Here is a 17,460-nt window from a genome sequence, read left to right as displayed (position 1 = left end):
ATACTTACCTCAATCCTAGCGTCATTTTTATCCGTGGCCCGTTCCTGGTCCGTGGTCCTCCTATATTGCTGGAAGTCGCGGTCCTGGACGTAGGTGATGAGCTTCAGCTTGAACTCGGCCTCGTGCTGGTGGTCGTTGAGGTCCATCTCCTGGTGGTCCCAGCTCTCCAGCAGGATGTTCTTCTGGCGCTCGTATTCTTCGTGCAGTTTGTCCAGGCGCTGGGATCCAATTCCTGTAGGAAAAATTGGCGATAGGATAACACACATTTTCCTTAAATATATATAACTAGCTGTCCCCGCGCGCTTCGCTTCGCCTTAAAAAGTTTTCCCGTGGGAATTTCAGGATAAAAAGTAGCCTATGTTCTTTCCCAGGGTCTAGACCGTATGTATACCAAATTTCATTCAAATCCGTTCAGTAGTTTTGGCGTGAAAGAGTAACAGACAGACAGACAGACAGACAGACAGACACAGTTACTTTCGCATTTATAATATTAGTTAGGAAGTTAGGATTAGGATATACATATGAGGGTAGATTTTGTAACTTTTCCTGTAAATAAGTAGGATCGCTAAATGCAACGTAGCGTGGACGGTAACATTCATTTATACCTATAGGATGTCGTTAAAAGGGTACTTATACCACAAAATAATAACTAGTACCCTTATACTAAGCCGAAACCTAAGTAAGTGTACAGCATGTTATGATATAACATGCCACAAATGAAATCAGAATGACATAATTAGGTTTCGGCTTAGTATATCTATATACCCTTTTTGCAACACCCTGTATACTTAGTTATTTTCTTTTCAAAAGCTGCTATTGATAATAATATTCTGTTGCCATTTTTGTTAAAGTTCATTGCCGTTCCAACCGCAGAGTTTTCCGCTGCCACTGTGGCTAACTGTAATAGCTCTTCAGTCAGAATAGTTTTCTATATTCCAAGTTCCACCTCCCACCTAAGAAGTCGCTGATAGTCTCGGTATGTGCCTGGAAGGCGCGCCGGTGCTGGTGGTCGGAGTCGCCGAGGGAGCTCGTGAGCGCCGCCACCAGCCATCCATCACCATCATCCATCAGGTACAGTAAGGTGCAGAAAAACCTGACCCCTCTCAGAAGCATTGTTACTATGGGAGGGGGGTCAGGTTTCTCTGCACCTGACCGTACTTGAACGTGCTCATCATGCCCTGATCCACGTAGTTTTTCACCAATTTTCGGAACCTTTTTTCTCTTTCTTTATGTAGTACCTACCTTTAGTAGGATTATTTCCGTCAGCCAGTAGTAGATAGATCTATAGGTAACTAACTACATCCTAACTAATATTATAAATGCGAAAGTAACAGTGTCTGTCTGTCTGTTACTCTTTCACGCCAAAACTACTGAACGGATTTGAATGAAATTTGGTATACATACGGTCTAGCTAGACCCTGAGAAAGAACATAGGATACTTTTTATGCCGGAATTCCCACGGGAAAACTTTTTATGGCGAAGCGAAGCGCGCGGGAACAGCTAGTCATGAATAAAATGCAACGTGACATAGAAGGTAAAATTCACTATTTTCGTCCCGCAAGATGCTATTGACAATATTGCGTCGCCATTTATCTTCTTCGCATTTACCATTACTTCCCCTACTATAGCTAGGTACCACTTACCACCACTACTATACTACATCTCACCGTCCATGCATGACCATTATTATACTCCAAGTTCCTCTGACCTAAGAAGTCGCTGCTAGTCTCGGTGTGCGCCTGGAGCGCGCGGCGGTGCTGGTCGTCGGAGTCGCCGAGGGAGCTCATGAGCGCCGCCGCCGGCCGCTGCTTGCTCCATCAGGTACTTGCACGTGCTCATCATACCCTGATCCACGTAGGTTTTAACCAATTTTCGTAACCTTCTTTCTCTTTCATTACGTAGGCACCTACTTTCCTAGGCTTATTTCCGTCAGCCAGCAGTAGATAGATCTATAGGTAACTAACTACATCATGAATAAAATGCAACGTGACATTATTATTATTTTTATTTCGTTTATTTTCCAAAAACATTTTATAATAGGTACATAAAAGTTTACAACAAAAACCTGCCGCTTAAACCACGCAGGGTTTATGTGTGGCAAGTGCAGTCAGAAGTTGTGCATTAAACACTAATAATGGTTGACTATATAAAATTTATGTTGATAAATGTTAGGTACTAATAGCTAATTAGGTATTACAATTACAATTTGAGAGAAAGTACTGTTTCATTATAGTTTTACATTTATTCCTGTTTATTAGTAGACTTTCAAGTGTATCAGTAGGTAGTTCATTTAATATCATTGGTAGTAGGTATTCCCATGTTCTAGAACCGTATACATTCATATACCTTGGTAAATTGTATGTAGACAAGTATGACAAATAACGCAACTGCTTTGGTCGCTCCCGTCTCACCAGTGAATCCATCTTATCACATCCTTCACAGATAATAGACATCTTAAACAAATTAAATACATTTAAAATTTTACAGTAATTAAATAAGTCGCTTTCGATTTTTATGTGATTCTTTCTGGCTGATTTGGGAACTATATGTTTCAATATTCTAATTTGAAGTCTATATATGTTGTCTAAATAGGTTTTATAGGTTCGACCATAACTGCTTATGCCGTAACTTATAATGGATTCTGCTAATGATAAGTACATTAATCTAAGTACGTTAAACGGAATCTTATATTTAAGTATACATATTTTAGATAAAAAGGCTCTAAGCTTGTTGCATACATGATCAATATGTGGTCTCCAGTTGAGGTGTTCGTCGATTATCAACCCTAAGTACATGTGTTGTCTAGTCAGTTCTAAGGAATCACAGATGCAATTTATATGGTTTACATGAAAACATTGGTGAGTGTGAGACTTTATAAGGGGGGTGTATGGTGATTTTAAGTACGGAGAATGTATGTGTAATAGTTTAGTTTTCTGTGAATTAATAACTAAGCCAACGTCGTGTGCCCATTTACATAGTATATTATAGTTATGTTGCATTTGTTCTTGCGCTTTTATTACATCTTTGTTAGCAACCAACAGGCATGTGTCGTCCGCGAATTGATACACTGAACCTTCAGAGAATATATTGCACATGTCGTTTACATACAAAATGTACTCCAAGGGACCAGTTATGGACCCCTGCGCGGCTCCCATCTCAGTAGGATATCTTGTGCTATATTCACCAGCTATTTTTACAGTTGTAAACCTATTTGTGTGATAATTTTTAAATAAATTTAATAGTGGACCCTGTATACCATTTTGTTGAAGCTTTAAAAATAATGTTTCGTAGTTAATTGTGTCAAAAGCTTTACTAAAGTCAATGAAGACAGCGAGTACATGCTCGCGATTGTTCATGCACTCGCTGACCTCATTAGTGAACTTTGATAACAGCTGTGTTGTACTCCGTTTTTTCTGAAAGCCATATTGGTTTTTATTGATTTGACTATTATGAATAAGAAATTTGTTTATTTCATTGCCAAGATATCTTTCGATTATCTTGTCAATACATGGCAATATAGTTATAGGTCTATAGTTATTAACGTCTGAACGAATGCCTTTTTTATATATGGGGCGAATTATACCTAACTTTTGTGAATCTGGAAATAGTGACGTTTTGATGCAAGTATTTATGAGGTGAGTGATGACTGGTGTTATATTTGATTTTATGGATTTTATATCTTTAACCCTAATACCATCAAAGCCTGGGCTTTTCTTGTCGTTCATATGTGTAATTATAGAATATATGACGTCATTACTGGCCATTTTAATTCTCATTGACAAGTCTGGGCTGTTGTTATACGTTTTAGAATCCAGTAACGGTATGTCACAATATGTACAGATTTTTTTAACGTTATTACGAAATTCACAAGCAAAGTCTTCAACCAAAATTGGGATATTATTTTTAAAAGTTTTAATTAATAAGTCATCTATAGAATCAGTAATTTTACCACTAAGTTTGTTGATAATTTGCCACATTTTTTTGCAGTTATTAAAGTTTTTACATATTTCTTTTTTATAATAATTATTTTTTACATTATTAATATGTTTGTTAGTTTTATTTCTATATAAATTATACAAAATTCTATTGCTAAGATTAGTTTCATCTTTTTTCCATATTGATAAGAGTTCATCCCTTTTCTTACACATATAGGTGATTCTGTCACTTAGCCAGGGAGCTTCATATCTTTTACCTAATTTTATTTTTACAGAGATTTTACTGTTTTCATAAACTTCATCAAATTTTTTTATAATATAGTTCACAATATCATTTGGGTTTTCATACATTAGAGGAATATTCCAATCTACTTTTGTTAATTCGGTTTCAATTTTAGAGCTGTCTAGCTTGGTTATAAATTTATAATTGTTACATGGGGTCTTGGGCATATTATCTACGATTGTGAAACCTGTTATATAATGGTCGGCTAGGGCATTATTGATTACACAGGTGCGAACAGTATTGTTATTGACATTTCTAACAAAAATATGATCGATACATGACTTTGTAATTATGTTTTGTTTCTTCTCCACCCGTGTATACTGAGTTATCCCAAGTAACATTTTTGGTTTTAGAAAGGTTTTGAAAAGGTTCTAGAACCTTTGTATGGAAATCAACTCGTGAGACTTAGAAGTCTCGATAACCTTATATTAACCTTATATTAACCTCCTGAGTGCAAAAAGGGCCCACGTTTTAGAACCTTTCTGAGAGCTACAGCAAAACCTATAGCTCAAACCCAGAACCTTTTGAACTACTTACACAGAACCTAAATACAACCTGCACAACCTTAATTTAACGTTAACATAACCTTGGAAGACAGCTTTTAAGTTCTAAATTAGTCCTGGATGTAACTCTTCTATAACTTTAAACATATTTGATGGATATTTGTAATGCCTTTCCAGGACTCTCAGGTTTTAAAATGTTTCTGTGTAAGATTTTATAATAATTATAATAAATGGCGCCATTACCTGACACTTTCCAAGATGCAAAATGGCTAACTTGTAAGTGTTGTATTAATACAAAATATAGTAAGTAGGTAGGATGAAGTCAGGAAATATGAAAAACTTTGCGACTAGCACTTTATCGTGGTACTTTTGAATAATAGTTCTGTATACGTGACGGGCCTTTTGCAAATAATAAATTTGAAGATATTTTAATTTAAATAAATAGAAAAAAAAATATGTTTGGTGTAAAGTTATATTAGAAATAAAAGTACTGTCTATATAAAAAACATATATTAGGAATAGTATAGCATACGCTACTGAATTTTCCCCTACTTAATTAAAATGTATCTTTTTGCCAAGTTTTTTTTTTTATTTCAGTGAAAAAATATGGCGGCCGTTAGGAAATTACTAAAAAGCATTAAACATATTTTGAGGATGCCTCTAAAGCTTTAAAATATTCTTGAAAGACTTAAATCATGCGTTTAGCTCATAGCCAGTGCTTAATGCTTTTGGTTTTCACCAAGTAGTCCTAATTTGTTTGCCTAGACAACTCTCATCAGCCTAAAGGTTTAAGATAGGTTTTAAAAATTACTTATAAGTGATTTCAACATTCCATAACTTTATGGTTGTATTGAGGTTAAAAATTTAACCTTAAGCTCCCACTTTAGCATAAATGCTAGCTTTTCTAGAACCTTATCAGGAGTCTACGACAACTATAAGATCCTAGAACTATATGCTCTTGAAATACAAGTTAAAATAACGTTAATTTAAACTCTTATTAGCAGCTCCAAGGTTGTATTAATAAACAATTGGTTTTAGGACTTATTAATCATTCTCAAGTACTCAATATGACCAGATAGCAAAGCATTAACCTTTTCACAACCCTTATAAAACCTAAAGGCATTTCTTACAACCTAAGCTCGAATGAAATGTTACTTGGGATACCACACTCTAGACCCTCCCCATACAAGCAATCTAAATATTGTGTCACAAATGTATTTGACTTTTTTAGGTCTATGTTTATATCACCTAACATTACATAGTTTAGATTTTTAGGACACGTTGATATCAAATGACCTAATTCCTTAATAAAGATAGCCTTACTTAAGTCTGGAGGTCTATATACCGCACACAAGTTAATTTTGTAGTTACACTTGGTTGACACTTCACCAGTTATGCACTCAAAACTACGTGAACACGATTTACGTTTTGTAAAGGTTACACTTTTATGGATATACACAATAACACCTCCTCCTTGTCTCGCTCGGCGAAGATTGGCGTGCATCTCGTAGCCCGGCAGCTCAAATAAAGGTTTGCATACCTCGGTGATATTCGCCTCTGTGATCACGATGATATGTATCGTACTTTTACTACTTGATACAATTAGCTCCAGTTGCGCAAAGTTTTTTATAAGGGATCGTATGTTCACGCTCAGTGTATTAAGTAAGTTTGAATTGTCTGATTTTGGTATAAAATCATTCCAACAGTTATAATTAAATTCCTTTATGGATGTGGGTATGTCATCCATTTTTAGTTATGAAATGTTGGCATCTCATTGTACATTTAGATACCTAGTTAAGAAATAGATAGCAATCACTTAGAGAAAACCTCTTTCATTCTCTCCATGTCGCTCTCTGATCTGATGACGTGTGCTTTATCATTCTCGGTTTTTTTTGCCAAGACTACTCCATTCTTTAGCCAAACAAACTTACAAAGGCCTGTCTCTTTTAGGTCCTTCTTAGACTTCCACAGTAAGAAAGCTGTAGTAGGTGTAAGTGACTCACGTATGTAGATGCGGGTACTGTCCTCGCGTCCCAGGTCCCTGCCGGTGATGGATGTGTTCCTGGAGCTCGATAGCCACTGGTCGCGGCATCCTTCGCGCAGAGACACCACTATCGGCGATGGGGGTCCTTGTACGGCCACGTTAGGTCGCATCTTCTTCTTTCTGTATGCTTTTGATGCGTCAGCAGAGCTCAGTTGGAGCTTAGCGCTTATCTTGGAGGTTATATCTTGTAGGTTTTCGTTTTCTGATTCACTTACGCCGCAAATTTCAATAAGATTTGACATCTGACGTTGTTCCATTGCGTTTATCTTCTGTTCTAGCACGTCGTTCTTCAGTTTAAGATTTAGATAGGTGTTTTTCATGTCTTTACACTGGTTCTCAACGGTTTTAAGGTTCGATTCGTATCTGGATATTTTTTCTTCGTATTCGTCGATCTTATCGGAATAATATTGTAGGGTAACCTGCAATTCCGTTCTAACGATTTCTCGAACTTCTCGTCGTATGTCTCTAAGCATTTTCTGTGTGAATTTGTCTTGCGCAGCCGTTGGTATTGACTCACTATCGGTGTTGTCCTCCTCCTCTGCTTCGGGTAGAATGCATGAAAGCCGTTTTGGTTTCACATTCCCCGTGCAAATTCGACATTTCCAATCAATGGAGTCCGTCGCAACCAATGCACTTAGCTGATCTGCGGAAATATTTGCACATTCACAATGTATCCACTTGTTGCACTTACTACATTGTATGCCCGGGCTTTTCTTAGTAACCGCTTTTGTACATTTAAAACATTTAACCATTTTGTTTTTGTTTGTAATTGTTAGCTATCAGCGCGCGTTCGACAGATCGTAACGTTATCTCACTTCCGCGTCAAGCGACTGACTGATAGAAGGATAGAACGTAAAATTCACTATTTTCGTCCCACAAGATGCTAATGACAATATACAGTTTACAATATACAATGATGTTGATTCTGAAGGCAGAAATTCTAATTCTAACGCTGTCAAACTAAAAAATTTGCTAGCATAAAATGACATTTACGGAAACAATCATAGAGTCGAATTTTAAACAAAGAAATTAAGGTTTTGACATCGCTAAATTTAAAATTTCTGCCTTCAGAATTGATATCAATATACATATATACAGTTTAGTACGTTTGATTAGGCGTAGATAATGTTAATGTACCTACTTTAGTTTGCTACTTTGTATTAGCGTAAATATTATTAAGTTATTTCTATCAGTGGAAACTTTTAAAAGGCCTTTTACTGCTCATTCTATTGTTATACCCATAGAACAACGCGGACTCGGGTGTACCCTCGGGAAGCGTCATAGCGATCTTTCGATCGGTTATACCTTTAAATAAATATTTCATCGCCATTTTTCTTCATCGCAGAAACCATATCTATACATATACACCTACAGCTCACCGTTCATGACCATATATTCCAAGTTCTCGCTGCTATCACTCACCTAAGAAGTCGCTGATAGTCTCGGTATGTGCCTGGAAGGCCCGGCGGTGCTGGTCGTCGGAGTCGCCGAGGGAGCTCATCAGAGCAGTGATCAGGCGCTGCTTGCGCTCCATCAGGTAGTTGAACGTGCTCATCATACCCTGGGAGAGAATGGAACTAGGCATCACGTACTTAATAATAAGCAGGACCTAAGAACTTTGTAAATAAGTGACACACATTTTTCATGTACTACGGTGGCCTGCGCCTAAAAGTATACAGGCGGAGTTTTTAAAATAGCGATACCAGCAGGGCGATCACGAAAAACAGAGCTAACGTATAGGATCGAATGCGAGTGCGACAACTGTCAATTCGATAGGTAAAAAGTGTTCGAAAGTGCTGTCACGTTGACACTAGTCGCACTCGCATTCGATTCTATATTTTTCGTGATCGCCCTGCTGATGATGAAGGGACCAGCTACATCTGTTATAAATCCGGGGTCGTGTTGAGTTTGACGTGTGTAGCAATGGTGTTTATTTGGATGTGCTTGAGCAGCATGTGAGCTTGAGATCGCTATTTTAACTCCGCCTGTATACTTTTAGGCGCAGGCCACCGTACCTAGGTAAAGTTCATATTAGTAAGTAGTCATAGTAGTGACGAAGTACTTTCATAGGTAATTCTGAAACGCAAAATTTTTACTACTGTAGAGGTACTGAGTACTACACTCAGGAGAAGCAAAATAAAGCTGGCACATTAAAACTTTAGGTACCTAAGCACTTACTTCAATTTCTCTGGCCATCTGCTTGCACTTGATTTTGCGTAGAACATATCGCCACATTTGATTCAGCTTTGCCGTGTTCTTGCGACTGAATGCTTCTTCTTTATCCAGTTTATTCTGAAATTAAACATTTATTTACTGTGGGTACTTCAAGACAAAAATAATAATAGTTAAAGCCATAGTCCTGATTTCGAGATTTCCCTGTCCATCCTTTTAGCACACCTAGCAATAACACAACGCAACACACAGAAGATGTGTATTATACAGGGTGTTGCAAAAAGGGTACCTATATCAAGCCGAAACCAGCATGTGCATCATGTGTTATATCTAAGCCCGAATCTAAAATAAGAATTTGAAAATTCGCGAAAAAAATATATAATTTTCCATAGAAACTTACTTGGTCACGTGACTTTTTTACTATGGAGAATGAATATTTTATACCCTTTTTGCAACACCCTGTATATACGGCCTGGCCGGATTATCCTCTCTTTGCATAGCGATGCGCTACTACCCTCACATCTCCATACACCTATAGTTTAGGTTGAGAATTTAAAACATTCATAAAATAGATCTACCTTAATGAACCTAGCGATGAGTTCCCTCTTCCGCCTCCGCGCCTCCTCCTCCAGGTCGGCGCGGTGCTGCAGGTACCTTCAAATTCAAAATTCTTTATTTGTATAACATAGGTAGGTAGGTATTGATTACATGGTTTTTTACAGTGTTTCTCTATGTTATGTCGTAAGACGTACAAATTTTTCAAGGCATATACACAAAAATATAAAAAAAATTAATGATACAAGCAGGACACAGCATGCGCAATACACATAGAAAATCAAAACATTACATTAATCAGATACAAAATAAGTTAATCGATTTGACCAACAAAATGAATCGGACACAAAGTTAAGTTAAGTAATAACTAATATTTATACTCCTCAAGATATTCAGAAACTTTGTAGTAATTTTTATTAATAAGGAACATATGTAGGTGTTTTTTAAAAATCAAAATTTTTCCGATGTTACGTAGATCATCAGGTAGCTTGTTATATATCTTGGATACCATTCCGAATATACTTTTACTAAAAAAGCGGTTTTATGCGTTAGTGTTTATATATTGTTGCTGCGTCTGCTTAATTTTTCAAATAAGTGAGGATAACTTTTGACGAATATTGCTACCTCATAAATATATAGGCACGGAAATGTCAAAATATTTAGATTAATAAATTGTTCTTTACAACTGTCGATCTTTCGTAGACTTCATATTGCGCGTAAACACTTTTTTTGGGCTTTGAAAACGTCCTCCTTGTTTACTGAATTACCCCAGAATATAATGCCGTATCTTAGTGTGGAAGTGACGTAGCCGTGATAGGCAGCCATGGCTGCAGGTTGATTTACAATTTTGGATAATTTGAATAGGGAAAAAGCGAACTGATTTAATTTTTTACAAACTTTACTAGCATGATTTTTCCATGTCAATTTTTTGTCAATTAAAAGTCTTAAAAATTTTGTTTCGTCTATTCCTTCAATTTTTCGTCCTGTTATATTTATATTTAAATCAATGTCAGAGTTACTATTATAAAAATTCATATATTTAGTCTTTTCAATATTTAATGTCAATTTATTTGCAGTTAACCATTTAATTATATGTTCAAGTGTATTATTAATGTCATCTTCATAACTAGTGATATTGTTTTCTGTAAAGACAACTGTACTATCGTCTGCAAACAAAGTCATAGAATGGTGAGTGATATTTGGAAAGTCATTAATATACATTAAAAATAGTAGAGGACCCATTACACTACCCTGTGGAACACCGTGATTTACCTCGCGTGGACTAGATTGATAGACTTTCTCAGTCTTAGTTTTTGGATTTTTTTTTTAATTTCTGTTCTTTGAGTTCTACCGGTTAGATACGATTTAATAAATGATAGTGAGTTACCTCTCACTCCATATGCTTCTAATTTTTCAAGCAGGATTTCATGATTTACGAAATCAAATGCCTTCGTCAGGTCCATGTATATAGCGGAAGTGCATTTTTTACTGTCAATCTTAGACATTGACAGCCTTACCACAAAAACTTAGACAGTATTTAACAGGTGTTTAGCGCTGTCAAACGCCTACAAAATCTGTCAAATTTTGTTTTAAACACTTGTTATACAGTGTTTAAAGTTTTTTGTAGTAGTACAGTTAAGGAAAAAGGTAAGGAAGGAAGTTGTAAATAGCTAAATTAATCGTTCTGTTTTTACGAAACCCGTTTTGTTCATGAGCTATAACAGACATTCTTTCAAAGTAAGAATATAAATTTATATTTAATAATGAGTTGCTATGTTTGCATCTCAAAAGTGATTTAAATGATTTATTAATTGATTCGTTGTCACTGCTAATATTTACATTGGTCTGGTCTACGAAGTGGTCGTTTAATTTTTGAGCTATTTCTAATGGATTTGATACAGTTTGCCCATCCACTTTAATGTTTTCTATGGAGGATTTAGGGAGTGTACACTTATTGCCATTAATAATTTTCCAGGTTTGATTTATTTTGTGAATTATTTATGTAGTAATTATTTTGTGACTTTTTGTTAGTTTTATTATTGTTTTCAGTCTTCTAGTGTATGTTTTCAATAAGGTTTTATTTCTGCAATTTGGGGATCTTCTGTATTCCCATAACAAGTTCCTTTTCCGTTTACTACATAGTTTTATACCGTTTGATATCCATTTTGGTCTCTTTAGAACGTTTACTTTTACCTTTATAAGTGGGAAACACAGATCGAATATGAGCTTAAACATATTGTAGAATTCTGTAAAGGCCTCTTTTGGATCCGATATCTCGTCAATAGCCGAAAAAGTAAGTTTATCGAATGCTGATTTAAACTTTTCTATGTTTTTATCACAGAAATCTCTTTTGAGTGTGTACCAAAATGGTACTGAACAAGTTTTCTTAACCAGAAACTGAACAATTTGAGCTGTATGGTCCGACAAAGACAGTTCATAAATTCCACTTTTACATTTTCGGAAGTTATGTATGATATTATCTAAACAGGTTTTACTAATAGGACGCGTAGGCTCCCTAAATTGTATCTTAAGATTATAGTTTAATAGTAAGTTTTCAAAGCTGTGTGCTGGTGTATTATTTTTTTAAGTAAGTAAGTCAATGTTGAAGTCACCGCATAATAATTATGATCAATACCTGGCGCGCTCCTCGTCCGACATGCGCGCCAGCTTGTTCACCTTGGGTTTCTTTGGCATCTTGACGGTGAGTTAGGGTCCTGGTCCTGTGGTGAATTGAGGTGGTCGAGTTTGATGGTGTAGTTTTTTGTGTAATACCCTCTGAAAATTTATTATTATTTTAACTAAAGTAGTTATAGGTAATAAAGTATAGGTACTTATAGGAATTAGGTGAGAATGAAAAGGAAGCTTATCTAAATAGGATTAAAGTAAAACATAATTCTTACCTACTAACCTTAGCGTATTGAATCTATATCTTATTTTGTTAGAAAAGATTATATTAAAGAGTTAGATATTGGTTTAACTAGAACTCCTAGCAATTAACTTTATGTCACCAGCAGAAGTTATTGAATAAACACTTGCTTTAATTGCCGCACTAGGCAAGTGTTTAGTTGTACTAAGATGTGTATTATTTATCACCATAATCAGACAGATCCAAGTATAACAGTACACATTTTGGCGAATTTATAATTCTAATTTAAGGGCTCTTAAATAAACATAAATAAGAACAACAACACATCGTACACAACAAGTAACTAGATTAGGCCCTGTTTCACAATGTCTGGTTAGTAGCTACCTATAAGATAAAATACATGCTGTCACGGTCAAAAAAGTAATAACAGAGAGTGACAGCATGTATTTTATCTTACAGGTAGCTACTAACCAGACATTGTGAAACAGGGGCTTAACAATGCCTTACTTTTACGAACGAAAAACTTTTGCTAATCAAAATAGCGCCGTAGCGTAGCAACACAAGCAACTCCTATTTTGTTTCTATAGTAACGGTTGCTTTCAAACCATTTTCAAACTGTCTTCCGCAACGTCAGCGCATGTTTATCAAAACAATCCACTTATTATACTTACCTACCACTTAATTATCGATGTAACATGGAAAATATATTCAATAACTAGTACTAGTTTTGTGATTATCTACGGCCTAGACCCCTTCTACAAGGTATTTATGATATGTATCCAAAAGTTTTAAGTTTACTGAGTGTAAAGTATAAATTGACTTTCTCGGGTGAAAGAGTCTAGCCTTTTAGTAAAGATCCCATTAAACTATTGTAATAAGAGCCTAATTTAACTCGCTTATGCAGCCAGCTATGTAGTAAAGAGCCCAAGTTAACTTTCCCGGCTAAAGTGTCCAACTAAACTCGCCAGGGTTATCTCGCTCAGATAATAAAGAGCCGTCCAGATGGAGATCCAGTCGATCTCGGCGGGCACGCTGCAGTCCACACAGTCCACCAGCTCCAAGTCTGCCAGCTCCCGGTCCAGCCAGGCCCTGGACTCGCAGCCACGGGATGAGGACTTCACTAAGGATAATAGTTTGTATCTATTTGATTTTAAAGAGTAATCTTGTAGAGTTAGATTTGTGAATTCAGCTTGCACCAGCTATAAAGCTGCGTACCTACCCAGTAGGCAAACGATTTGTTCATCACTGCGACACATCATCGGTGCGAAACGCTTAAAATTCCTGGAAGGTATTTATTGAGCACTTTGTCGGATACACATGACTGTATATAACCTTTTTGTTGAATACTTACTTAGATAATATTCAGAATCACGTTTTGGTGCATTCCTATTCTTAGGTTACGGTAACGTTAACGTTGATTGGATTAAAATAGTTATTGATTTACTTACGTACCTATATAAGTACTTTGTTCTTTCTATCTCATACCTACAGGCGCCTCTCCAATCGACCTGGAGTGCTACATCCAAGCGGAGCGCATCTCGAAGATCCTCGGCGAGGCCATATTCAAGACGAAACTCGCACTATGCATCCCCCACCTAGTGCAAGACTTCAAGAATCTTAGCGCGATCTTGTCTGCTCAGGATATGGAGGAACTGATTTTCATATTCGAGCAGTATGAGAACCCTCGGTTTTCTGGGACTGCTATCAATGCAGAAGCTTTGGAGGATATTAAATCTGTAAGTTTTTTATACTATAATATGGCTATCAAGGTGGGTTGCTTAGTCCAAACCATGGCCGGTGTAAAAGTGTACCTACAGTTTAGGTCAAAGAAACTTGACCGCCTTGAGTGACAATTCTGCCAGGTATCTTTGCCCCAGTCTTTGCCTATAGATACTTGTATTTTTTATTGATGTAGGTATCAATTAATGAATCTGTCTAATACTCTTTCAGGGTGTTATGTCACTGAAGCATCGTCTGAACCCCGAGCTGAGCCACTTGTTGGCGATCCTGAACAGCTACCCGGACTTCAAACCAATGGTGGAAGACATTGTGAAGGAGGTAGGTACATTCATCTTATCACAAATTTATTTCAATAAAAACTTCTTTAATGAAAATATCACTTCATATTTAAACATATACTTACTTACTTCATTACTGCTATTTACTTACCATTTCAGATGAAACAGGAATACGTTATACAGGAACGAGAGGTAATGCAATTTTCCGTTAAAAACTACTTAACTACTTATCTAAATCCTATCTACTTTAGAGTAATCTTTCACTATAATTATCTACTGCTTGGTTTCCCTTACTTCCAGGACAAGCCCCAATCCCACGGCCTGGAGTACCTGCTGACGCTGGAGCGGTTCCGCGAGCTGATGCAGCGCCAGACGCGGCTGACGGCGGCGGCCGAGCTGGCCGGCAAGATGCGCCAGAGGAAGATAGAGGCCAGCAATGATGGCTATATTGATAAGATACATGGTACAGTATATAGCGATTGTCTTTAAGGTCCAGGGGCAAAGAATTAAACCTGCTCCTCTAACAGTAGCTTTTTCACTCTGAAAGAAGACAGGTTTCTTTGGTCAAGACTGTACATAAGCGGAAACTTATCATCAGGCTGTAATCGTCCACTACTAGACATAGGACTCTTCCAAAGAACGCGACAACATCCTTCTCGACCTACTGTCTTAGGTTGGGGGCTGGAGGGTGGCCCTCGCTAGCTTTCCTGATGAAACTTATTATAACTTTGCAGAATACACAAAACTATTGCACGAGGAAAACACAAACTTCGAGAAGAGTATAAAGGACAAGAAGGACATCATAGCCAAGCTCGAGGCAGAGCTGAGCTGGCTGGAGAGCGAGGCTTCTATCAAGTTAAAGAAGAAAATGTAAGTTACTGTTTTATCTTTTTGAATCCTCTGCTACTGGACCGTCTTGCGCTCTGTATTGAAATGTATTATACTCTGTTGTCTGTAATGTAATGTAGGGTTTCTGGATTAAAATATAGGTAACCTAATGCTTATAAAATCAGGCAATGGTAAATAATAAATTTAAAACACAGCCTGCCCGCTTGCAGATTTGTGCACGCGTTAATCCAATATTCAACTATAGTCTTATATCCCCAGATTAGACTCAGACCGTCAGATGGTGCTGGCCTCCCGTCAACACGCCGTCAAGCACGAGCTGCTGAAGGATGAAGAGACGGAGGTCCGCACGGCTTACGAGACTCTGCTCAAGACTCATCTGGCTGATGAGAAGAACCAGCGACAACGCAGGTCTGGTGGAGCCTCTTGTTGATGAATTAACTAGGATGTAAAACTGTCTTTCTAGGAAGTTTTTACCTCCTGCTTCTCGAGTCCTAAAATGTCCCAATCATTACAATTTTTATTTTATTTGTTCAGATCTACTTCGATTATTAATTACTGTCTCTCTCGGAAGTCTAAAGACAACAACCTACCTAAAGATGGTAAGTAGGTATTGGTGGAAAGTATGAAGTGGGTGCTCTTTTCACCAGAAAGACAGCTGGGAAATTATAAGCGCTTACTTTCTCATACTTTGCCGAACCAGCGCAGCGCTGATGTGCGGGCGAAAATATCCATGGTAAAATAAGCGCTTATAAGATTCCAGCTTTCCTTCTGTACACGGCCAGTCCTCCTATCCTATCGTCTTCATATCCAGGTTCAAAGTGGAGACGCAGCTGGTGTCGTGGCTGCAGAAGTACGACGCGGAGATGGGCGACAAGCAGGCCGAGCTGGACGAGTTCACGGACAAGCTGGAGGAGGAGGAGAGGAGGTGCCGGGAGCTGGAGGTACATATGAGGGGACTACCATCCCATGTGACGACGCAGCCGCAGAGGTCTTGGTCTAATTGATAAAGCGCTCCGCCTAAGGTTTCAGTGGCCAGAAAGTTCGACGTAGATGGATTATTTAAAAATATGCATACAAGGAAAACACACATTTCTCGTTTTTTTTCTATCAAAACCAGAAAACTGGTTTTGATTCTGAAGAAAAGTTTTAGTTGAATTCTTTTTCTTGAGTCCGAAAGAAGTGCTACGTAACTTCGTAGCAGACGCTCGTAGTATGTACCTATTAGATTTCCTTGTGGATGATTATTTTCCAACAATGAAATACTTAATAGTTGTTATGTGTCTACTGTCTAGTTTCATAAAATATAAGTTAATAATATAATACCGGATCCGATATTCGTAACCTAACGACTACCTATACATATAATACACGATTTATACCTACTGTGCATTGTGCATTGCTACACCATCTATCATCAACCCCTCTTCCCCCAACCCAGGAGCAACTAGCAGAACAAGACAAGGCCTACCTGCCGCTCATGGAGGAGCGGGAGGCGGAGTACGAGCAGGAGATGATGCAGAAGATGCACAAGTTCATGCTGGAGCACGCGGCCCGCGTCGTGCAGACAGCGTGGCGGGAGGTGCTGGCTAATAGGGCGGAGAAGAAGAAGGTATTGAGTTTTTTGTGGTGTAATAAGGTATACCAAAGCTATGGTGTGAAGGAAAGGAGCTAGGCAGTTAGCAACTAACAACTAATCTGGCTAGCTAATCCTTTCATCACGGTGGCAAATAGTGCATAGTTCTAGTGTTTGCCATCGACACGCGAAGAAGAAGACCCAAGCTGTCTCGAGCTGGGCTTGGAAGTAATTGGCGAAGGCATTATTGGTGGGTATGATTTTTACACAGCTGGGTATTATACAGGTGATAAAGAGGTCTTCAGGGGTTAATCCTGTCTTCATCTTATTTTCATGCACTTGATCAAGCAAACCTCAATCACCGTGAATGGTCTAATCATTATTTGTTGTACTGATACACAGATTATATATTTTTACTTTATTTTCACGCAGCAAAAAGGAAAAGGGAAGAAGGGTAAAAAGAAAACATAAATAACTAATAGTTTACGCACCTTTTCACTTGCTTTTTAAATGTTACAGTTGAGAAAGTTACAGAAGAAAATAGCTGAAGGGGACACGAAGAAAAGCAAGAAGTTGAAAGAGAAGTTGAAAAAGAAGTGATAACGCAACCTTTTTATAAACGTTTTTTTATTGTACCTATCGTATTGTTTCAAAGCACAGGT

At 37.5% G+C, this 17,460-nt stretch overlaps 2 protein-coding genes across 2 annotated transcripts in view; one reads left to right on the top strand and one right to left on the bottom strand.

Annotated features, from left to right (window-relative positions):
* LOC105383769 (dynein regulatory complex subunit 2) overlaps positions 1-12,836 on the bottom strand; it is a 30,597-nt gene extending 17,761 nt beyond the window's left edge. The window contains exons 1-6 of the mRNA XM_048622535.1: positions 12,830-12,836; positions 12,128-12,200; positions 9,516-9,591; positions 8,944-9,057; positions 8,188-8,326; positions 9-232 (exon numbers count right to left, since the gene is read on the bottom strand). Of these exons, the coding sequence (XP_048478492.1) occupies positions 9-232; positions 8,188-8,326; positions 8,944-9,057; positions 9,516-9,591; positions 12,128-12,200; positions 12,830-12,836 (633 nt within the window). The remainder of the gene's footprint in view (positions 1-8; positions 233-8,187; positions 8,327-8,943; positions 9,058-9,515; positions 9,592-12,127; positions 12,201-12,829) is intronic.
* A 52-nt stretch (positions 12,837-12,888) lies between these two features.
* Positions 12,889-17,453, top strand: LOC105383748 (dynein regulatory complex protein 10). Its single transcript, XM_048622485.1, has 11 exons — positions 12,889-13,120; positions 13,327-13,490; positions 13,850-14,094; positions 14,309-14,416; positions 14,536-14,568; positions 14,677-14,839; positions 15,111-15,246; positions 15,484-15,633; positions 16,037-16,166; positions 16,664-16,834; positions 17,318-17,453. The coding sequence occupies exons 2-11, from the start codon at positions 13,361-13,363 to the stop codon at positions 17,396-17,398; spliced, it is 1,347 nt and encodes a 448-aa protein (XP_048478442.1). The 5' UTR covers positions 12,889-13,120; positions 13,327-13,360; the 3' UTR covers positions 17,399-17,453.
* Positions 17,454-17,460: the final 7 nt, after the last annotated feature.

This window comes from Plutella xylostella, chromosome 8, assembly GCF_932276165.1.
Source record: "Plutella xylostella chromosome 8, ilPluXylo3.1, whole genome shotgun sequence".
Taxonomy (NCBI): domain Eukaryota; kingdom Metazoa; phylum Arthropoda; class Insecta; order Lepidoptera; family Plutellidae; genus Plutella; species Plutella xylostella.
The sequence above is the reverse complement of the archived record's forward strand: the minus strand, read 5'-3'. Positions and strand labels throughout refer to the sequence as shown.